This window comes from Haliotis rubra, unplaced genomic scaffold (genome assembly GCF_003918875.1).
Source record: "Haliotis rubra isolate DU_JTF1 unplaced genomic scaffold, ASM391887v1 Scf189, whole genome shotgun sequence".
Classification (NCBI taxonomy): domain Eukaryota; kingdom Metazoa; phylum Mollusca; class Gastropoda; order Lepetellida; family Haliotidae; genus Haliotis; species Haliotis rubra.
This window is the reverse complement of record NW_025765880.1, coordinates 1,277,867-1,302,239: the sequence shown is the minus strand read 5'-3', so window position 1 is coordinate 1,302,239 and position 24,373 is coordinate 1,277,867. Positions and strand designations below refer to the sequence as shown.

The 24,373-nt window shown below is 44.7% G+C and overlaps 2 protein-coding genes across 3 annotated transcripts in view; both read right to left on the bottom strand.

The window, feature by feature from the left end:
- LOC124274240 (TPR and ankyrin repeat-containing protein 1-like) overlaps window positions 1–18,430 on the bottom strand; it is a 61,821-nt gene extending 43,391 nt beyond the window's left edge. The window contains 6 exon segments of the mRNA XM_046709583.1: window positions 1,227–1,559; window positions 1,967–2,233; window positions 3,133–3,453; window positions 4,006–4,168; window positions 11,692–11,975; window positions 18,294–18,430. Of these exon segments, the coding sequence (XP_046565539.1) occupies window positions 1,227–1,559; window positions 1,967–2,233; window positions 3,133–3,453; window positions 4,006–4,168; window positions 11,692–11,868 (1,261 nt within the window). The 5' untranslated portion in view covers window positions 11,869–11,975; window positions 18,294–18,430.
- Window positions 18,431–18,443: 13 nt separating this feature from the next.
- The window catches only part of LOC124274238, a 42,004-nt gene continuing 36,074 nt past the window's right edge, over window positions 18,444–24,373 (bottom strand). For both annotated transcript variants that reach the window (XM_046709579.1, XM_046709580.1), the window contains exons 9-10: window positions 19,112–19,499; window positions 18,444–18,559 (exon numbers count right to left, since the gene is read on the bottom strand). In XM_046709579.1, coding sequence (XP_046565535.1) covers window positions 18,484–18,559; window positions 19,112–19,499 — 464 coding nt within the window. In that variant the 3' untranslated portion in view covers window positions 18,444–18,483. The remainder of the gene's footprint in view (window positions 18,560–19,111; window positions 19,500–24,373) is intronic.

Genomic DNA, 24,373 nt, shown 5'->3' with positions numbered 1-24,373 from the left:
AATCATAAAATGGGCTTGGACGTACATATAGTATGTGTAAAAGGCGGCTGTGGACCAACAAATTTAAGGAGTAGTATAAGACTGACTTAGTTTGGTTTACACCGCTTTTAGCAATATTCCAGCAACATCACGGCAGGGGGACACCAGAAATGGGCTTCACACATTGTGCCCATGGAGTAGTATAAGAAGGAGAGTTTGGTAATGTTAATCTTGAAACTGAAGGAACAGAAATAGTCAGCATTGCTGTAAGGTTACATGAATCAAGAACTAATCCTGCATGAAATCAAACATTACAGTGGAGCTAAAACTATCATTGATATTTTTCTGCTGTGCATGTGTCGGCAACATGTCCTAGAAAACAAGGGCCATAAACCTGTAAAATATTTATTCTTAAATTAGGGTGCTGAAATTGATCTGTGTATGTATGTCTTTATGATGTATGCAAAATGTCATCCTTGTATCAACAGTGCTTTTAGGAAAATTAACCCTCAATTGACTGGAATTTATTGCTATTACAAATATTCCTAAAAAGCAAAAGACCATCCGCTCGGGCGATGAAAGGAGAGAGTGACAAAACCATGCCTCTGGGTTGGTCACATGGGACGCAGTGGCGGGAAAGTCAAAGGGAGGTAACCCAAGGTGAGTGGTTTTACGTTTGCTTCAGGGAGCAAGGGATTCAAGTTCGAAGGAAAAGGGAGAGCATGAAGTGAAGTGAAATTGGGTTTAACGTCGTGCTTGAGAATATTTCGCTCATATGGCGACGTGCATGCATGTGTATGTGTATGTGCGGCTGCTTATACTAGCCCAGACTTAAGCTGGTTTTATAGTGCTGGCCCACTGAGATACCATGCCGCAGTGAAGCATGAATACTCCACTCAGACACATTGTACTGACTCCGAGCCGACCAGTCCTTGTTGTACCCATTAATGCCGAGTGCCAGGCAGGGACCAACAAGTACCATATATTAACGAACTCGCAACCTTCCGCTCTCCGGGCGGACACTCTAACCACTACACCACAGAGGCGGTCGGGAGAGCATGAGTCAGGATAAGGAAAAATAAATCTTATGTTGCCATCTATTCAGTTTAAGAGATATTGAGGGGTGTTAATTGTACTCCTTAAACAAAACATGGACAGAAAGTGTCAAATTCATACATCTCTCTAATCTTCCCCATCAATGCCCCCTCCCTATCTGTCAACAAAGTATAATAACATCTGTAACAGACCTGGAGTGAGAGTCCTCCCGAGTTCAGCCACTATGTTGTTCAAGCACTTGTCTACTATTTCTTGATGTCTCACTTCTTTGTGTTCCCTCAGCAAGATTCCAACAAACTTTTCAACAGCCTTCTCTGGCTCTTCCTCATCCAACAGCCTCATGGCAGTTTCAAATGAGTCTTCACAACGGTCACACTGTGACGTGTATTGTTTCTTCTTGGCCTGCTTCTTGTTGCTTTTAGGGACAGGCTGTTTGGACTCCTGCACATGAGACTTCTGGACAGGTGCGGGTGGTTCCTGTATGACGCCTTTCTGTTTCCGGAATACAGACTTTCCATCCACAGCTGGGGAAAAAGTAATCAAATTAGCATGCTCTTTCACCTCTACTAATGGTCCACAAATACAGTAACAGAGGATAGCAGGAATGAACCGAACACATTGATGCAATACCACTTTTGAACAGTGTTTTACTTGTAAATGGGAGCCTGTTTGACTAAAGCCCAAACAAGTGACATATCAGATGTTGAACACAAGGATCATAACAAGTTAGAATCCTGGATTCAAACGATTATTCATCAGATCTTGGCACCCTCGAGTGATACTAATTTGCACAGAAATGCCTTTCAGGACTGGGCATCTGTGCTCTTGGTTAGGAAAGTAGCAGGAATGGGCACCTGTACTTTTGGTTAAAAAAACCCCAGAAGATATTCTTACATAGTGAAACAACTTAATTTGGCAAGTCACAACTCACCTCTTTCCATGGCCCGCATCATGATGTGTTTTGCTTCATTTTCCCCGGAGGGAACACAATCGAGGGCTGTCTGACTGCATCTGTTCTGTATCAGTGGACTGATGTTTTGTTCAACAAGGAAAATCAATAACTGGACTTTGATGTCAGGGTGAAGCTTTGCAGAGCAAACCATATGTAGAGCAGTGTTTCCCATCTCATCTTCAATATTCATCTCGCCTTTCTTGATTACAATATTTTCAAACAGCCATTTCAGCAACTCCATGTCAGCTGTGAAAGACATCAATGACATGTCAGACTTACAACTTTATACATTGTGATGATTTACTTTTTCAGGGGTGTACCTCATGTCTCCGATCTACTTGATGCATGTGAAACATTTATTAATCTCGGGACAGGTATGACTGAATCCAGAGCTAACCAGCTTGGTCAACAACATGTGTATGTGTGGGTAGGTGTGGATCTGCACTCAATAATATTCAGCAATATTACCTTTTTGTGATTAACATTATGAAAAGTGATCCAACATCAATCTAGTTACTGAACAATCCCTGAAGGTCCGGGTTAGAATTGATCTTCAGTAACCCATGCTTGTCATAAGAGGCGACTAACGGGATCGGCTGGTAAGCCTCGCTGACTTGGTTGACAGTTATAAAGCAAGTACCATCTATGCATACAGTTATCGTTTTCATTGATATCTCAGTTTGTATTTATTGACAGAAGCTACAATCTTGACACAACGGCTACATAACCTCATTCAGCCTAAAAGTGCACAATACATAAAATGAATTCAATTGATTAGGTTGTCAAGACGTCGAAAGTAGTCGATTTCTCAGCTTTTCTGATTCGCACCGAAAGACGTGTCAAGAAATGATTCAAATGTAAATAAGATATAACGTGTCATGACCAAATGATATAGGGGTCATAATCCATGACCATTCAGCTTATAAAACAAGTCAATTTCATAACCATTTACTACTTGGAAATATCTAAATCTTACAAAGTTTGGGACTCACTTTCTTCCGGGATCGACTGTCTATCGGGAAATGGTAGTTGATGACGACCAACTTCTGGTTGAGCATACACAGGGCTTACCCCCTGTGGTGACATTATGTCAAGGAGTCTGACAAACCTTTCATCAAAGGGGAGGTAATTCAATTGTCACTTACCTGTAAGGAAGACAATGAAGACAGTAGCATGCAGATATGTATCCCCCTCTTTGAAGCGGAGCGTGTGGTGATTGGCCTCACACTTCAGGAAGTAGAGGATCAGCTGAGATCCCCATCGATGTCGTTGCAGGTTGTTTTGGTCACACAAGGGTTTAAGGTCATAGTTCACCTTCACACTGTTGGTCTTAGCCACAGCAAAGAATTTGTAAGCGTAGTGTGCTGCCCCCCACTGAGCTGTCTTCATGATGATGTCATATGCCACCTTGGCCCACAATTCCCGGCGAACAGTGTTCAGAAACTGGATTGGCTCACCTGGCAAAACTAGAACAGAAGGTACAGAAATGAGAATATGTTCTTCACACTGTGCTAACACATTTGCATGACCACATCGTATGACTTGAACAGAAAATGCACTAAAACATTCACTTTGTTCAGGGGTGTGACACTATTCATTCATATTTAATATTCCCATAATACCGTGTATATCTGGTGAAAAGGGAAAAAGCCTTGTCATATGTCTTTAACTGTCTCATAAAACCTGTAAGTTGAAAAGTTGGTATATATAAAAACCAGAACAGTCAATACTTTAGTTTCAACTGTTCTGTCTTCAAAAACCAGCTAAGCGAGTGAGTGACTCAGCAATATACCAGCTATATGGCGGACCTGCTAAGCAATGTGAATGTATCCACTAGACAATTAAATGATTGACTCCATCCATGTTGTAGGGGTGCAATGTTGAGCAAGCTATCAACGATTTCATCAGCCCTAACCACCCAATCCTTTAGTCTGCATGGTGTGATGGCAACAACAGACCTAGCACCATTCTTCTACGGGTCTTGTGATTTATTGAACCTGTAAACCTGGATAACTTACTCTTGGAACTTTGGCTGACAGTCATCAGCAGATCAGCCAGGATCTCCTTCTGAATCTTCTCAGCACCATCTGAACTCAGACTGTTGTAGGCATTCACAAAGGCACTTATTGCCTGGTCCGTCCTCTTCAGTGTCTGCAGGGATCGGCCAACTCGCATGTGGGCCTACAGAATAGCAGCAACTATGTTGGTTGTTCCTAGCAGGGAGGTTAGGATCTTACTGAACAAAGTGAATTACTTCTGTGTGACAATCACTCAAGTGTGTGCCCTCCTGTTTTTCCCTTTATACCGTATGTCAACATTCTTTCTATTATGTCAATTACCATAACGTAATTTTTCAAGTAAAATTGATATTTATATACTTATCCTGACTCATGATCTTTTGCTTATCTCCCTTTCCCTTGCAAATGGTAGTGGAACACTTGAATTCCTTGAAGTTCCCGAACCGGACGTATAAATACTCACCCACGAGTTACCTCCCTTTTCCTGCGTAAACAGTCACGTGACCAGCCTTACTTATCACTCTCTCCTGATTTTTCTGCCCCAGCACTTGGATCTGCTGTGCAATCCGAGGTGTTTCCAGCGGGGAGGTCAGGAGGGCTTGACCTCATGAGTCAGGATAAGTACAAAAAAATCCATTTTACTTGAAAAATTAAATATTTTTTCTTATCCTGACTCATGATCTTTTGCTTATAGAATCCGACGGATTGGTGATGGGTCAGGCCACTTCCTGGATTCATCAGCTGTCCTTAGATACGTTCCGTATCCCCTCTATGGGAACTGCGCAGCGGCATTTCCGAGATGCTATTCTTCCAACTTCCGTTATAACTCAGGGGGACTACTTCTTGTCTTACTTCCGTCTCAGACAAGTTAAATCATCTTGATTCATGTGGCTTCAGATATACTAGTATCTTCTTATTACTAGATATCTTATAACAACCCATAGATTATGATAAGATCTTTATCATAAATGAGTTGCGACCCCTTCACGTACAGGTAAGATCGTTACCCGTACAGGATCTTTAATCACTCATGCTAGCCTGTCCTAGACTGTGCGCATGGACTTTCAAACTAATACTTTTCCTTAGTAAAAGTTATCAACAAGTCAACGTGATAAAGGGTGAGATTTTCCAACTCAGCGCGTTTGTGGAGCCGTTAGTAGCTGTGCTACAACGAGAGGCCCAAATTGGTGAATGCCTGAGACGTCTTCAGTGGCTATGTCTCGGAGGTAGTAGTTGGCAAACACTGTCTCCGACTTCCAAAAGCAGCCCTCCATAATTGCTGATATAGAGCAATTTCCATGCAGAGCTAGTGTTGACGCCAATGCTCTGACTTCGTGTGGGTTGGAAGCTCTTGGAGGTTCTAGTCCTGCTGCTTTATAGGCTCTCAATATGACGGCTCTCATCCAGAACGATATCGTCGTTCTTGAAACTTTTGCTGATGTCTCTGTGGATAATGGGATGAACAGGCGCTTGAATTTTCGTCTCCTTGTCTTAGTCTTTGAAGATATATCTTCAGGGCTCTGACCAGACACAAGGATAGGTCTTCTATATCCTCTGGGCCCGAGGATTGTAGATAGCGCTGGTACGTGGAACTGTCTATCTGGCTGACCAGGTAGCTGGTTCTTGACAATGAAGTCCCATCTTAGTCCTAGATGAACTGCAGCATGTTGCCCCGAGTCTAATCTGGTTCGACCAAAGTCCAGCGCATGTATCTCTGATATACGATCTGCCGTGGTTAGCGCAAGCAGGAACAGAGTCTTCTGTGTCAGCAGCTCGAGTGTAGTGTGGTCTAGAGGTTCGTAGGCATCACTGGTAAGATGACGTAGAATTACATTCAGATCCCAGGCCGGAGCTCTGAACAGCTTTTGCTGGTCCTCCAGTTGAAAAGATCTCAGCAGAGCAAGTAATTCTAGTACTTTCGTCAACTTGCTGCCTGTTTTCATGGTAATCACTGTACTGATGGCGGGCGAGGTATCCAGATAATGTAGAACCTTTCAGATGTCTCAACTGTCTAAGATGACACAGGTATTCCGCCACTTGAGGATGAGTAGCTTTCATCGCAATGAAGTCTTTCCGCCTTGCTTAACTCTCAAACTTCAGCAACTTGTCATCACAGAGGTTACAATAATCTGCGTAACGTTAGCATTACTGCCTTGGCTTCCCTGGCGGAGTATCCTCTTTTATTCAAACATGTTTTGATACAGTCCACACGTGTAGCTGGAACAGTGTTGGGTTCCTGTGGACTTGCTTGGTGTGCGGATGTATGAGTAGGTTCGGCCAATCTGATAACTTGATAGTTGGACTTCCGAGATCTTCTATTAGGTCTAGGGACCATACTCTTGCTGGCCAGTATGGCGCGACCAAGGTCCGTTGTAGGGCCTGTGTCTGTTTGATCTTCAACAATACTTTCGGTAGTAATATCAGTGGTGGAAACGCATAAGCGTTTAGTCCTTCCCATGATATGTTCAGTGCATCTGTTGCCCAGGCTTGAGGATCTGGAACTGGTGAGACAAACGTCTGTAGTTGTTTGTTGAACCTCGTGGCAAACAGGATCATGCAAGGGGATCCTATTTCCCTTATGATGAGCCGAAATGCTTCTGGATGGAGTATCCATTCCTTAGGTGACAGGTGCAGAGGTCGGGAGAGAGCATCTGCCAGCACGTTCTTGACTCTGGGTATGTGACACGCCTTTATCCAGATGTTTGCCTCCTCCATGATGTCAAACAACTGGAATGTGAGCTGTAGTAGGCTTGGTGATCTTGTAGATCCTTGCCAAGTTATGGAGAATGCCACTGTAGAGTTGTCCGTGTGGACCATCAGCATTCTGTTGATCAGCGAGCTCGACCATAGTTGTAAGGCATTGATCACAGCTTTCATCTCCAGCAGATTGATGTGAAGATGCTGCTCTGTTTGGACCACTTTCTTGATGCAACTTTATTGTTGAGATGTGCACCCCAACCTTGTTTCGATGCGTGTACGTAGAGATGTGTGTTGAAGGCCGGCTCTTGTAAATAGGTCCCTCCTGCAGACGTTCGACCTGTGGGTACACCAAGGTAGGTACCTCTTAAGATTGTCTGGCAGCAAGATAGGGTAGATGCTATCCAGATGTTTTGTCAGGAACCATTGCAGCGGCCTTAGTTGTAATCTTCCTGTGCGAGTCAAGTCCTGCGCCGAGGTTAGTAGACCGAGTAGACATTGCCATGTTCAAAGTGTTAACGGAGAGATGACTGCTTGTGGAATCATGGCTTGTATCTTGACCCAATGATCTTCTGGGACCACAATTCGATTCTGTGTTGTGATAATTCTTATTCCAGCAATTGAAGATCTTGTTTGATTCTAACTCCAACTTCATCAGGTTCACTAGCCAACTTATTTGTGAAGTTCAGCTGCTGTCTGAGTTGATTGGCACTTTGAAGAACCTGTATGCCATCCTCCAGATAACCGGTACTGCGTAGACCTCGAAGCCGACGATATTCCAAACGGTAGGACGTTCCATTGGAAGTGCTAACCTCTGATTGCAGTGATGATACATCATTCTTCACCTTATATATGCAGGCGATCTGTGTTGATCAGCATACATCGAAGCATTATCTATTTATAGCAAGGCTGGCTCCAGTGTAGCATCGCAGGGGACAGGTACTCATACCGACTTTTATCAGCAACAACTTCCAAAATAAACATCGTTCATCCTGCTGTCAAGGCTAGACATCTATTAGATTCCCATGATGATAACAGGCCGTAGTTGTATACTGTTTCCAAGGTTGCCGATGAAGTATTCCCCGTACCACAGGTTTGTTTACAAATCAGAAAACATGCTGGAGCCTGCTCTGTCAGTGGGAGGTGTTGTCTGACGTGGGCCAATCAGCTTCCAAGCATGACGTCACAGGTGTTGTAGCAAGTTGGCCTCCATAAAATCAGATGCAATTAGTTGGTTGAGTAAAAGCGAGTGTAAATCTTAGCCGTTCATATAAACCTCTTGAATAAGGGTTGCTCCAAGTGTAAAATCTTGTTCAGTGATATAAATGAAGTATTCCCATTGTGGATAACAAAGGCATGACAAAGGAGGCTGTCGAGACGTATGTCTGTATGGATCTTGAAGAAATACCGATGTTGAATCTAGTTGATAGGATACAAAATACTAATCCCCACGCTGAGTGACGTGTGTTAATACTGTCATCTGTAGGTCAGTTCAAGTATACTTGAAGGCGATGTTAAACTTAAGCCCTTTACAAAGGTCGCCTTAAGGTTCTCCAGTACTTGAGACATCGGCTTCATAGGTGATATCATATTGGAGTCAAAGTCAGCAGCGTATATGCAGTACGTCTCTGTTGGGTTGGAGTGAGTGAGTGAATGACAATATCCACAGGCCATCTGCTACCCAGTATAAGACCTCAGCATCCGTATAGATGAAGTGATTCCTTTCATCAAGTAGGTTGTTGTCACAGGTACAAGGTTTGTGCAGGTTGTAGAGTTGTGCAGACTGTAAACTGTAGAGATCGCTCATGTTGTAGATCTTTTTGTTGAGTTTTAAACTTTGACAAGACCATCCATGTTCATCATTGCTTCGTTTTGTTCAGCCGTATGGTAATGAGTCGACGTCAACATCCTGCCTGATGATGTACGGGTTTGTTAACCCTAGGGTTCGCGAACCCTGTAGATGTCTGTGTTGCTGTTATCTGCCTGAAGATCTGAGAGTTCTCGAACTTTGTAGATGTCTGTAGCTTTCTCAAAGCTGTGCGTAGGTTAGAACGTACCTTGGATATAGGTAAATCGGAGGAATAGTCACCGAGTCAAAGTCATCATTATGCATCTTATAAGTGTAGACTTCATCTATATCCTTAGAAGGAGACTCCAAGTTCAAACCATTGGCTACCCAAGCTGTAACCTCTGAGTCCGGGAAGACGAAGTCTGGTTATTCATCAGTTATCTCCTGATCGGTAGAGCTATGCCTCCGCGAATCATCCTTCTGCAAACCTGTATCCCTTCTCGAACCTCCATCATCCTTTCGCGAACTGAAGATTCTTCCCTTCGTGAACGTCTATCTCGAACCTCTATCTGTAGATTCATCTCATCGCGAACCTCTGTGATGTGAGCTTTCTCTTCGCGAAGGCCTGCTGCTAGATGTATCCTTTCGCGAACCTCTGTGATGTGAGCCTTCTCTTCGCGAACCTCTGTCTCGTGATGAGTGACTTCGCGAGCGTCTGTGAGAGAGATGAGATCTCGATCTAGAGCGGCTAGGTGTAGGAGACGGTTCCTTAGATGTTCTCGAAGGTTGAGGGTTCCCAGATGAAGAATGATGAGTAGGCATCTCATGTCTTCTATCCTCCTCCAAGATGACAGAGTCGTCTGACTGTGGAGACCTTCGCAAAGGAGTACGTTCTATATGTAGTCTTAAGACGTAGTTCTCTGAGGAGTAGGTTCGCGCAGGTCAGTAAGTTCGTGCAGGTCTGTAGGTTTGCGCACAATGTCAGTAGATGAGAGGCTTTGCCGAGCCTTAGCTTCTTCCTCGAACCTACGTTCCATTATGGCCATCATCTGGTTGGTGAATTGTCTCATAATTTCACCCGGATCAAGTTCTGCGTTGATTGAAGCTTCTGCGGGTGTAGAAGCGTTCGCGAACGCTGATGAGTTGTGTGCCTCGACTTCACTCCGTTGAGAAGTTGGTGGTAGTTCGTCAAACAGCTGGCCTGCTGTTACTGTTGCAGGAGACAATCTAGTAGTCGTGGAAGTCAATTGAGTCGCTGATCTTGTAGGTACTTTGGTTACATCAAAAACGTCTACTTCATGCAGAGGTAATATCTCTTCGTTGAAGGATTTCTGATGCGCTGAGTTACTAGGCCGCGTAGATTTACCCTCCGATCTGGTAACAGATGCTTTCTTCTGCAACGTAGAAGAAGACGACGTCTTTTTCTTAGCTTGAGTAGGAGACGACTGCGTTGTAGCCTTCTTCTTGGCCCCCGTACCAGCAGACTGCCCCTGCAACGTACTCAACATAGCACCAGTATCATGAATTTCAGCAGCAGCAAGCAACATACGGTTTGCAGGCTGATCTCCTGTTTTATCAGCCGTGACTTGAGATGACTTCCTCACCCGATCCATGGCATGTCTATAGATATAAGACAAATACTGATTAAATTGTAGATTTGATAAATCAACACCATAAGTACAGCACTAGCTGGAAGAACATGGTTTTATGCACAAAAGGCATTGGGGGTGAGGATCAGCCACGGATAACCTGTGCCTGCAAACACTGCAAGATTTCATGAAATGTAAACAAAGTTACATAACGATGAAATTATGACACAAATACAAATAATTTTTACAACATTTGTACATATAATACATAGTAGTTATTGCCAAACCACACACAGCATAATTTTGAAGAATAAGACATATATAAAAAGGATATAATGCCGTATATGGGACTCCAGTGCTCACCCAACCATCCACTTGGGCAAAAAGGGAGAGAGTGACAAGTAAGGCTGGTCACATGACTGTTTACGTGGGAAAAGGGAGGTAACTCATGGGTGAGTGTATTTTTACATCCGCTTAGGGAACTTCAAGAGATACAAATGTTTCACTACCATTCGCAAGGGAAAGGGAGATAAGTAAAAGATCATGAGTCAGGATAAGAAAAATATATAACTATTTTGTGAAAGTGCATCACACCTATGTGAACCTCACCATCACACCTCTGTACACCCGATCATCACACGCCTGTAAACCATATCAAACCTGTACATCCCATCATAAATCATTAAACCCCATCACCCCTGTACACCCAATCACACCAAATCTCACCTGTATACCCAATCACACCTGTACACCCAAGCACACCTGTACACCCAAGCACACCTGTACACCCAATCACACCTGTACACCCAAGCACACCTGTACACTCCATCACTCCTGTACACCCAATCACACCTGTACACCCAAGCACACCTGTACACCCAAGCACACCTGTACACTCCATCACTCCTGTACACCCAAGCACACCTGTACACCCAATCACACCTGTACACCCAATCACACCTGTACACCCAAGCACACCTGTACACCCAAGCACACCTGTACACCCAATCACAACTGTACACCCAATCACACCTGTACACACACCTGTACACTCCATCACTCCTGTACACCCAATCACACCTGTACACCCAAGCACACCTGTACACCCAAGCACACCTGTACACTCCATCACTCCTGTACACCCAATCACACCTGTACACCCAAGCACACCTGTACACCCAAGCACACCTGTACACTCCATCACCTGTACACCCAAGCAACCTGTACACCCACACCTGTACACCCAAGCACACCTGTACACTCCATCACTCCTGTACACCCAAGCACACCTGTACACCCAATCACACCTGTACACCCAATCACCTGTACACCCAAGCACACCTGTACACCCCATCACTCCTGTACACCCAATCACAACTGTACACCCCATCATACCAGTACACCTAATCACACCAGTACACCTCATCACACCAGTACACCTCATCACACCTGTACACCCCATATCACCTGTACACCCAATCACACCTGTTCACCCAATCACACCAGTACACCTCATCACACCTGTACACCACATCGCACCTGTACACTCAATCTCACCTGTACACCCAATCACATCTGTACACCCAATCACACCTGTACACCCAGTCCTACCTTATGCCAATGGCAGTCATGTGCCACACTCTCCTTGCTGTCATCCAGTGCCTCTTGTGCCATGTTCCTCTTCAGGTAACACTCAGCTCTGTTCCCATACAGCACTGCCAGGTTGTGGTCGTCCTCCTCGCTGAACATATTGGCCAAGCTGCCCGACTTCTGCGCTTTGTTCATCATTATATCTATAGCCTTAGAATAGAAAGCTATTGCATCTTGGTAATTCTGACCCTGGAATTCACGATTTCCTTTCTCTTTCAGTGTCTTTGCATCTTCCACTATTGGAGCTGGAAACAAAGGCATTTAATAAATATAGGTGGAATATGAGATGAACCACTTTTTTTTATCACAAGTGAATACAAATAGAATGTAAAGAGAAAAATCAAAACACTGTTTAAAATGAAAACAAAATCTAATATGTCCAAGAATTTTCTATTACTTGAGAATGTTTTGCACATTATCAATTCAACTTTGAAGAGAATGTAACCACTACTGGTATGAAAGGCACATATTTACACAATTTATACAAACCTGTAGAGGTTATGAATTCTTTTTCAGAAGAAGTCCTCCTTGGGGTACATATAAGCATTAAAATGTCCATATTAAATCAGTTGTAACTATATTTTTGTCTTGTGAGACCACCCCTACAGGGCCCCACCGGACCCCCTACAGCCAAGAGCAGGTAACTCTCGCCATCTACCTGGTACCTCAAGGTGGCCGTACCCCAAGGAGGACTTTCTTCAAAGAATTCATAACCTCTACAGGTTTGTATAATTCTTTTTCAGAAGAAGTCCTCCTTGGGGTACATATAAGCATATGACAGACTCCCAAAGATATTTGAGACGAGAGTGGCATTCTTTCTGGCAACAACTAAACCCGTGGTGGAGTGAAATCTACAACCGATACGGAAATAGAAAAAACACACACTTACCGAGCCACCTGACCGCTGATGTCAATCAGGCGGAGGCGTGGCTAGGGCGGGAACTAGAGAGCACAAGCTTATACGTCAATTGGCTCAAATCAATTATGACATAAAACCACACCCCCAACCACTACAATGGAAAGGAATGTATGGGGACATGCCGAAACAACTTCCAACCCTAATATAGCCCGAACCAGAGAAGCGTGGCGAGAGGTATATGGGTAGGGAAAGCGTAAAAAACGCTTAAAAGCCAATAACCCAGGAGTCGAGCTAATAAGTACTGCAAACTAATGCTCGAATGCACCCCTCCTGTTTGGAAGAGGGCTTGCCGGGACCTCGATAAAACCCAGAGAAATATTAGCCTCGCTAAAAACTTTCTGAGGAAATCGAACGAGTATACACGCCATGCATTGTACGAGTGAAAAACAGGATAAAACACCCCACACCAAACACTCTCGGCGTGAGGAGGGTAAGTGTAGACCACCATTCCACAATGTGCTGATTAACACAGACTCTCAAATACCGAAGTCTCGGGAAGAGGGAAAAAACTGTTAGCGTACAAAAATCCCCTGAATAGCGAAAAGCGTAGCTGAACATGTGTTGGCTCACTATTACACTAACCTGTTCACGTGACATGCAGCTAAAAGAGATGCATACCAAACAGTGACCTGTGGGGGGTTCGTACCCAATTCCATCGCAAGACAGGTTAATAGCATATGACTGGTATAACGTTCAAAATCGGCCCCGCCCTCTTGCCTTTAAGTGAAGAGGACGTAAGGGACGCATGACACCCAAACCCGACCCAACCCGAAAGGGTGGTAAGGCTTATACGATGTAGTGATATGAACCATATCGACATTGAACACAGAACTGATACCAATGACCAGTTACTCACTTGGTCAGGGTGGCAGGACACTCTCCACTGGAGAGAACCGAAAGACCGAACCGAGCACGATCCTTAGAATGCGTATCAAGTAGGTAATGGCGAATAAAGGCGTTCTGCCGGCTCCAAAGAGCGACAGAACTGATCTCTTCATTGAGCAGTGCCGCTGTGTATTGCCAACAAAGCGGCATCTGCCCTACCCAGTATGCCTTCAACCCCTCGGAGGAAGGTAAACCTTAGCATTGTAACCGAACAATTACGGAAACAAGCCAACGAGATAAAGTCCGCTTGCTAGCAGACTCCCCAGTCTTTCCGCCACCAGACAGAACACATGGGTACCAGTACGGATCCCTTTCGTTCGTTCGTTACAGTCACGGGTGAGCAATCGAAAGATTGGTCCCCGGTGTGGAAGGCTGGGTAAGGGGTGGAAGTTCGATATGAGCAGCCACGTGGAAAGCAATATCGAACTGAGAGTGGTAGGTATACGGGAGGCGAATACGGACATGATCAGTATAAAATACTGTCAGTGTCAGGTCAGTGGGTATCACATGCATGTACCCGTCCTTCTACCAGAGCTCACCACCACAAGTAAAGCTGTCTTCCACGTCAACAAGTGAAGTGAGAGAGACGATATACTTGAAAAGTCAGGGCCAGACAGCCAATTGAGAATAATTGGCAATTTTAAGGTGGGCTGAGTTGCCGCCGAGGCGGTCGAACCCTGTTCATGCCAGCTTCGAACCGCTGTACAAGAGGGTGCTGCCTAGGCAGAGCTCCATCGAACGAGGTATGAAACCTGGAAATAGCCATGGAGTACGCGGGAATGGTGGAGGTCATAAGGCTCTCAACCAAAACGACGTTATAGAAACTCCAATATCCGAACTAAATCTGCACACCAGCGCACCCCACCTATCAACAAAAAAATATAGTTACAACTGAACGGGTGTCGAATCCCGCCTCGAAGACAGAATTGTGTCTGCAACGCGGCTGCAGGAATTCCGCGTGTCTGGGGTTAGACCGACAGACAAGCCGACCCCGAGATTCGGTGTGGCTCCCCGTTCAGAGTGAGAATGTCTGTCTGAAAAGGTAATTCGAATCCCAGCGTGCGGGATCGAACACCAACTGAACACCAATCGCCCCAACCCGGAGGGATGTATCTGAGAGCGACGGTGAGCGATAGTGTCTCCAGGGGTAGCACGCGTCCGTCTAACAAGAACCGAAGGTGAGGTGAGGTGAGGTGAGGTGAAATTGGGTTTTACGTCGTGCTTGAGAATATTTCGCTAATATGACGACGTGCATGCGTGTGTATGTGTATGTGCGGCTGCTTGTACTAGCCCAGGCTGAAACTGGTTTTATTGTGCTAGCCCACTGAGATACCATGCCGCAGTGAAGCATGAATACCCCACTCAGACACATTATACTGACTCTGAGCCGACCAGTCCTTGTTGTCCCCATTAATGCCGAGCGCCAGGCAGGGACCAACAAGTACAATATTTTAATGTCTTTTGGTATGACGCTGTCGGGGATCGAACCAGCGACCTTCCGCTCTCCAGAACCGAAGGTAAATCTTGAAATCAGGGTGCAATGGAACATGGAGGTACGCAACCTCAAGGTCGATTGAGGTGCGCCAATCCCTTGTCTCGACAGATGAGATCACCGAGCGGTGTCTCCATCTTGAAGGACAGTACCTCAATTAACCTGTTCAGTTCTCAGAAACAGTCCCATGCGCCATAGGCCCATAACCGCACTCATCATTTGGCTGGCACAGCTACAATGCAGTCCCTAGCCAGATGAGAGTTGACCTCCATCAGATGCTGCCCAGAGTCGCCGATGAAAAATCACCGGCGCTCTTTCCCCTTTCCACCAGCTCCCTTAGCAGAGCTGAGAGATGCGCTGAGTGGAGCATACAGCGTTGAGCTGTTAAGGGGAAAGAACAGCAGACTGACGGTAGAGTGTGAGGCCTTGTCCCGGATGCCTTGTTGGAAGCAGGCTTCCCCAGGAGGTATTCGACGTGGATAACACCTGAGGCAACACAGGGGATCTTCGCCGTACCGGGGCCGAAGCCTAGGTCGGTGCTAGTCCGATCCCCGGTCCCAAGGCACATGGGAGTAGCCTGGCAATGCAGGGTTCCCCTGGTGTAAACAGGTAGACCTCTGAACGTCAAGGTGATCAGCAGCTCGGTAGCTCTGTCACACTGAACAGCCTCCTGGCCTGGGCGTCGATAGACATCAGGCCGAGACCTGAGCTATCGGTGCCGGGGATCTGCGCCGTACCGGGGCTGAAGCCCGGGTCGGTGCTAGTCCCCAGGTTCAGAGAGACCAAACCCCGGTCCCGAGACACATGGGTGTAGCCTGGCAATGCAGGGTTTCCCTGGTGTACACGGGTAGACCTAGGATCGTCGAGGTGATCGGCAGCTCTGTCACACACAACAGCCTCCTGAGCTGGGCGTCGATAGAAGCCCGGGTCGGTGCTAGTCTCCAGGTTCAGAACGTCCCCAGAGCCGAAGCTCGGGTCCGATCATCCTCGGGAGGTTGGAACCTCCCCCAATTGATGCGCCTGTGCAATCTCTACACGTAGACAGGGTACCAATCTCCTCTCGGAGTCTGGAAACCACGTCTGAGATAAGAGCGTGCACTGACGATCTCTGCTGCTGCTATAAGTTAGTGTACCAACATTGTTTGTGGGGGAGGCGTAGGTGGGGGAACGATAAAGGGATTTCCTTAGAAACCTTTCATCAAATTTTATTCCCCACCTTAAGCAGATTAGTGAAAAACACAAGAAGATAAAGTCATCAATATCCCCCGCAATGGCAAAATACTCTTCATGATTATGTCTACGAGTTATGATTATGTCAAATATTTAGGTGTGTACATTGAAAAGTGGAAGGAGAGTATTCAAAGGTTTTTAAAGTTCTGCTCCAGAAAGGAGCACTATCAACAATTTCAGTCTATGTCAAACTTGTTGCCATGGAAGTGCCAAAAATAGTTTATTCAGAAATCCAAAACTACCAAAAGGCACCAGTACACCACCAGACCAATCTATGTGCCAAGTTTGGTGAAGAAACATTGAACGGTTTTAGAGTTCTGCTCCGAAAAAGAGCACAACCACCAATTTCAGTCTAAGTTGAACTTGTTGCCATGGAAACGCCAAAAATATTTAATTCAGAATTCCAAAACTACCAAAAGCACCAGTACACCACCAGATCTATGTATGTGCCAAGTTTGGTGAAGAACATTGAACGCTTTTAGAGTTCTGCTCCAGAAAAGAGCACTACCACTAATTTCAATTTTAGTCAACTTGTTGCCATGGAAATGAATTACTCAACGACGACTTACCACAAATTAGCTGAAATGAGAGAGAATTAGGCAAGCCTACAATATAATATGCAAACATAATATTTGAACTCCATACTACAAGCTACCAAGAACATGTAGCAAGGAAACCACGATCGCGCGTGCGTAAAGAAAGGAACCATACATACAGATTGAGACTCTTTAACACTCATCGTATCGGTAGGAGAGCAAACTCCAAACGAACACCACGCACGTCTATTCAACTGAACAACAGAACGAAAAGTGAGGTACGAGGTAGACGGCAGAGTTACCTGCTCTTGGCTGTAGGGGTCCAGTGGGGCCCTGTAGGGGGGGTCTCACAAGACAAAACAAGTTTTTTGTTTTGTAAATATTTTATTGAAAAATATAGTTACAACTGTCGTAGGATTTAAAATGGACATTTTAATGCTTATATGTACCCCAAGGAGGACTTCTTCTGAATAAGAATTAGAGATTGTGAACTGACCGATGCCGTCTCACGAAACATGACAATTAGTTAACGGCTGTCTCAAGGTTCATGTAGTTTGGAGGGGTGAATGAGTTGGGGTTTAGCAATATTCGAGCAATATCACACCACAAATGGGCTTTACACATTGAACCCATGCAAGGAATCGAATCCGAACCTTTACTCATGATAAAGGCTATGAGTTACATTAAGTGACATTCATAACATTTCCAGTCAGTGTAAGGAGGCTGCAGCGTATGTACAATGCAACTGTAGGTGACATACTGGGTGAAGTCAGGAGAAATGAGGTTATCACTGGGTTCAGGATTACTGCATAGAAGTTGAAACATCAAACACTGGGATCTTCATAGGAGGACAACACCTGTGATTCATTTCTAGTCCCTCAGGGTCATGTCATGTCAGACAAACCTACCATTTGCTTACTGGAATACATATAGTGAATTGGCACCAAACAGCATCAACATCAGTGAGTGAGTGAGATTAGTTTCACGCGGCACTCAGCAATATTCCAGCTATATGGTGGTGGTCTGTAAATAATCGAATCTAGACAAGACAATCCAGTGATCAACAGCATGAGCATCGAACTACACAATTGGGATACAATGATATGTGTCAACCAAGTCAGCGAGCCTGACCACCCGATCCCGTAAGTCGCCTCTTACGACAAGATTTATGCCGCACTCAGCAATATTCCAGCTATATGGGAGCGGTCTGTAAATAATCGAGTCTAGACCAGACAATCCAGTGATCAACAGCATGAGCATCAATCTGCGCAATTGGGAACCGATGACATGTGTCAACCAAGTCAGTGAGCCTGACCACCCGACCCCATTAGTCGCCTCTTACGACATGCATGGGTTACTGAAGACCAATCCTAACCAGGACCTTCACTGGTCAGCATCAACATTAACCAATGCAGCCACGTAATAAAGCTGATCACCAGATCCCAGTATTTTCTGTAGATTTCAGTCAGACCTAAAAGTGAATCTGAATAGTGAAAAATACCATAAGTTTTCTTCCTGAGTTCCTTGTGGAGTTGACTGTGCGGGGCACAATATCTGTTGGCTTTCGTCCAAGTCGATCCTGCAGAGTGACGTCAAACCTGAAGAAGAGGAGCACCTCTGTCATCTGAAGACTGACAGGGGAGTCCCCGGAGGGGCAGCACTCACAGACCATGTGGAACAGACTACGACCTTCACCATCCTTCATGTATCTTTGATCGATGAACATAGGGTTGAGCTGCATGACGTGCTCGAACATCAAGGTACCACCTGCAACAGTCAGGACAGATTTCAGTGTTAATGAACACCGCTGGTATCTCTGTGTCATACATACTCATATCTGATACAGGTGGGTTCTAATGTCATCAGTTTATAATCTCAGACTATCAAAAACAGTTATATCTGATCAGTACCAAGCATCTCTCACAGATTGTGGTCTGTCTTATCCAAAAAGGCTTGCTCTGGGGATTACCAGTGTCAGCAAGTTCTTGAAAACCAGAAGTAGCCCTTTCAACCATTCCAGAATGCCCAAAATATCAATACATTATCCATACCACATATTTCCAGTGTGATGACAAAAGTAAGATATGTAAAATGGCCAGGCTAAAATAACACCATATGACGGAACCATTCATATAGCTGGACATGTAAACCACTGAATCATCTCCCAGTTTATGGCATGTGTATGAAGAATGAATGCTACAGTAATTGTAGAATAAAGATATTTCGCAAATATAGTTGCTACTGCGATTCATTATTATTTTTTTTAAATAGAAGAACATGTCTTCAGCCTTATGCCTTTAGACTGGTAATAGTTCCTACCTGACTTTAGGCAGAGCCTCACGGCAGCGTGAAGGCGTGTCACCATCACATGTTTTGAGGGAGTCATAAGGAGCCCCCTTCAGCATGAGGACAATCACCAGCTCATCGAGCCAGTCAGTCTCAGGAGCCATCAACACAAACTGGCTCAGTGCCACATCTCTGGCATTGAACCTTCTGGCATATCCTTGAGGTTCTGGGTTTGGAAGGTGATTCAGAGTCAAAATAGCAGGTCGTGGTAATTTTCGTTTCAGAGGGACATAGTTCTGACCCATGATAAGGATTCTGATTGCTTCAAAAGATGATGTCTTGACCAGACATTCCAGAACTCTAGGCATTAATGGTGCTAGCCAGATCAATGTGGCCTCCAGTTGTGGCTTGTAAACAAAGTCTGTAATAGGAACAGTCATCAGTGATTACAGTACAACCAGAAATTATTGAGAATTTAAAGATTGTAATTTTTCAAAAAAAATTCACTCATTACTCACTTATTAAATGTGAATAGTAGCAGAACATAACTCCAGATTCAAAGACAGGTGAACAGTTAGTATTTTGTCAAGTCACCATGGGCAGCAATGCAGGCTTCAATGCGGCAGGGCATACTACTGATCAAAGAAGTAAGAAGTCGTGGTCCATGCTGTCCCTATATCGGACCACCTCTTCTTTCATTTCAGCAATAATGTAATTTTTAGAGTAAAATTGATATTTTATACTTATCCTGACTCATGCTCTTTTGCTTGTCTTCTTCTTCTTGCGAACATAGTGGAACACTTGTATCTCCTTATTTGAAGCTCCCTTCAAAATAAAATCACTAATTGGTACTCACCACGAGTTGCTCCCCTTTGTTTCCCCTGGCGGGAAAGGTGTCGCCACCCTCTGGCCATGTGCTCCACTCTCTCCTGATTTTGCGAGCCCAACACTTGAACTTACAGGGAAATCCAAAGTGTTATGTGGGGAGGATGGGAGGGCTAACCTCATGAGTCAGGATAAGTATAAAATATCAATTTTACTCTAAAAATTACATATTTTTCCTTATCCTGACTCATGCTCTTTTGCTTGTAGCATCCTACGGACACGGAGGTGGGAGTAACAGAATACTTTGGATTTATAATTAGTGATTTTGTATAGATATACTGTAATATCCCCTACGGGAACTTCATGAAGGCTTAGACTTAGGATGTTTGTTGTATTAAAAAACCATTGGTTACATAATGCCATTAAAGGGGAATTACATTATAAATATATTGAACAATACATATAATATATATATATATATATAAGTGACTCTGATAGAGGCACTGAAACTGAAGATATCATAGTATAAGCTTAAGGCTGAATAACTTAAGCTGAACATATATACATAGCCCTAAAACTCCGTAGAGTTATAAGCTAGATAAGTATGTATATAATACATATTAATCTTGTGAGGGTAATATTTAAGCCTTCACAGGAACTGTCAGTTGCTGAGCCAGGACCAGTGGTCCGAAATGGTGAATGCCAGAGACATCTTCTGTAGTGATGTCTCTCAGGTAGTGATTAGCAAATACCATGTTAGATTTCCAATAGCATCCTTCCATAATCGTGTTCAAGGAACAGTTGCCGTGAAGGCGAGGGTGGAGGCCAATGCCCTGATCTCATGTGGATTTGATGCTGTTGGTGGGTCCAAGCCTGCTGCCTTGTAGGCATGGAGAATGACAGTCCTTATCCAAATAGATATTGTGGTCCGTGACACTTCTGTTTGATTTGTAGGCGATAAGGGGATGAATAAACGTTTGAGAAATCTTCTCCTTGTTTTGGATCGTCGTAAGAAAATAAACTTTGAGCTCTTACTGGACACAGTGATAAGTCTTGTGTATCTTGTGATCCGAGAATAGAGGATAGCCGGGGATGTGGAATAACCTGTCTGGTTGACCCTGGCAGTTGATTTTTTAGCGATGAAATCCCATCTTAGTCCGAGGTGCGCTGTGTTATGATTGTCATCAAACTGTATCCTCTCGTAATCTAGAGCGTGAATTTCAGACATTCTTGCTGCCGTGGCTAGAGATAGCAGAAAAGTGTTTTCTGTGAGAGAAATTCAAAAGTTGTCGATTCCAAAGGTTCATAAACCTCACTCACCGTGGAGGTGTTGTAACACTATATTCAGATCCCAAGCTAGCGTGGAACTTCCGCTTTGGTCCTCCAATCGGAATGCTCGTAGTAAGGCCAGTAACTCTGGAGATCTTGTCAACTTGACACCCGCTCTCATGGTGATTACAGAACTAAGCTGCAAGATATGTTGATATCGTTGAACCTTTTTAAATGTTTGTTTTGGCGCAGGTAACACAAATAGTCTCGCCACTTGAGGCTGTGAAGCCTCTCTGCTGTAAAACCTTTCTTTGTTGCATAATTTTGAGAAACTGTGCCACTTTGTCGTCGCATTGCCACGAGTTGAGTAACGTAAGGCAAGCGTGACTGCTTTTGCCGCCCTGGCAGAATATCCTCTCTTGTTTAAACACATTTGTATACAGTCCATACGTGTAGTTGGAACATTGCTGGGTTTCCGTGCACTTGTTTGGTGTGAGGATGAATTAACAGGTTTGGCTGGCAGGTAGCTCCAGTGCTGGTTGACCCGATTTCTTGAATTAGTATGGGAAAACCACGTTCTGGCCGGCCAGTAGGGAGCGACCAAAGTGAGTTGTAGGCTCTGTGTTTGTCTGATTTTCTGTAATACTTGAGGTATTATTGCTGGCGGGCGAAACGCTGCAGACGCATTGAGGCCTTCCCATGATAGACTTAGAGCCGTCCGCTGCCCAAGCTTGAGGGTCTGGGACTGGTGACACTTAATGTCGGTAGCTGATTGTTGAATCGCGTGGCGAAAAGGTCTATTAGGCGCCCTAATTGCTTGATTATCTGTGCAAATATTTCCCTGTTGATCATCCACTCTGTCGGTGATGGTAGATGAGGCCGAGAAAGAGCGTCTGCTAGTATATTTCTGGCTCGGGAATGTGAACTGCTCTGACATGTAGATTTAGATCTTGTATTAAATCGAACAGTTGAAAGCTAGGTTCAAAAGGTTCAGCGATCTCGTTGAGCCTTGCTTGTTTATGTAGAACGCCACTGTCGAATTGTCTGTATGGATCATTAGGTGCGCATTTTGTAGAAATGTGCTCCAATGTAGAATGGCGTTGATTACAGCTTTCATTTCTAGACTGTTTATATGGAGTTTGCATTCTTGCTGATTCCATAATCCTGATATCGCGGTGGTTGGTGAGATGAGCTCCCCAACCTTGGAGTGACGCTGTCTACATATAGATGGGTTTTGAATTCCTGCTCTGCTAAACAAATCCCTTCGCAGACATTCGATTTCTTGGTCCACCATAGTAGATGAGGTCTGAGATGTTTCGTAGACTGAATGGTTGTACATCGTTGAGATGTGCGCTGATGAGGACCTGTAGGGTCCAGAACTGTAATCTGCCTGTGACAGTCATGTCTTGGGCTGATGTGAGAAGACCTAGTAGGCTCTGCCATTGTCGAAGTGGTAACGGAGAGAGTAGAGCTGGTGGAATGGTCTGTTGTATCTTGAGCCAACGGTCTTCTGGTACAACGATACGGTTGCGATTTGTGATGAATCAATACCTAGGAACTGCAGGTCTTGGCGATGGTACTAGGTCCGACTTTGCGTAAGTTTACTAACCATCCTAGTTGTGTTAGTAGCTTTATGATGTAATTTAACTGTAGTTTGAGATGCTGTGGATCTTGATCTACCTGTATCCCGTCGTCGAGGTAAAACGACCGCGTAGCCCTTTGACGATGTAGAAAGATGATAATCGTATTCGTTATCCTCGTGAATAGCCAGGGGCTGATGATATTCGAATGGGAGTACTTTCCACTGGTAATGTAGCCCTTCTAGAGTAAACCGTAGGTATTTCCTGGAATCGGGATGAATGGGGATGCAGGTAGGCATCCTGTAGATCTATGCTGCCCATGTAGTCCATAGGGCCGAATCATCTGGCGTAACTGAGGTAAATGTATCATGCTAAACTTCGGTGGTTTGCGTGAGATAATTCTTGTTGAAAAAGCTCATGTTGTAGATGAGTCTGTATTTCTCCGTGGAGTTTTTCTTGGGAACTAGGAAAACTGGGGAGTAGAAACCTGGTTCGACGTTTGCTTGATCTATTACTTCTATGGCCTGTTTGGATAGGAGTGATGAAACAGCCTCTCTTATCTTTGGTAGTTGTTGCGCTTGTAAATCGAACTTGAAGGGTTTGATTGTCAGCGGAGGCTTGGCCTGTAGTGGGATACGAAATCCGTGTTGAAGAATGTTGGAGACGTAAGGGTCTTGCAATATTCCCCAGTTTTCCCAGTGTAGTTGGAGGCGTCCACCCACTTGTGCTGGCTGTACTGGAACGGCTGGGGGTGGAAGACTCCAGTCGTTCCAAACCTGTGTTTCAGCGTCTATAGTTGCGGGAACCTCTGGGTGTCCTGCCTCTTCCTGATCCTCCTCTATAGTTGCCATATGGCCGACGAAAAGAATCTTTACCTCTAGAGCTGGCTATCTTCCTGTCTCTTGCTCTTTGTAGGCCCGTGAACTTAGATCTGCCTGAGTATCTTTGTGAAGTCTGACCGAATGACGCTGGCTAGTGTGTCCATCGATTTAATCATAAGGACTTCCCTGGAATCCTTAGAGACTTTCCTTGGCGACTTTTGTCGATTTCTCCGTCAAAGATGGATGTTGTCGACCACGGGGCTGTATAAAGTGGGGCTGTAAAGTTCTCCCCCCAATTGCAGGAAGCGAGGAGGCCTTGACGACGAGCTAAGGTCAGTGCTGCTGAAACAGATGTAAGATGATCCGTTAAAAACTGCCGATCTTTCTTTTGCATAAGTAAGGCAGAATAAATCATTCTATCATCTTCCGTCGTGGAATCCCGGAATCTAGTGATAAGAGTCTCATTGATCGTCCTAGATCTATTTAACCCAAAGAACATAACGCCTCGTCATGGTTTCTATATGAGCCAACTTAGCATCATCCATCTTGTAAATCTTGTTCTTGACATCGCTGATGATCTTATAGTTCTCATCGATGTCCTGGGCTTTGTAGAAACAGTCCATGTTATGCGTGGAGAACTTCTTGGCATGAAAGTTGGGTAGATGTGGTGTCTGAACTTTCGTAGCTTTCTGGAAAGCTGCATCTAGATTCTGTGGCACTGCATGATCATCGGGTCAATCGGGGTAGAGTGATCGCGATCTGGATCGTCTTCCTTCATCAAATACGTCTGCGCTTGTATT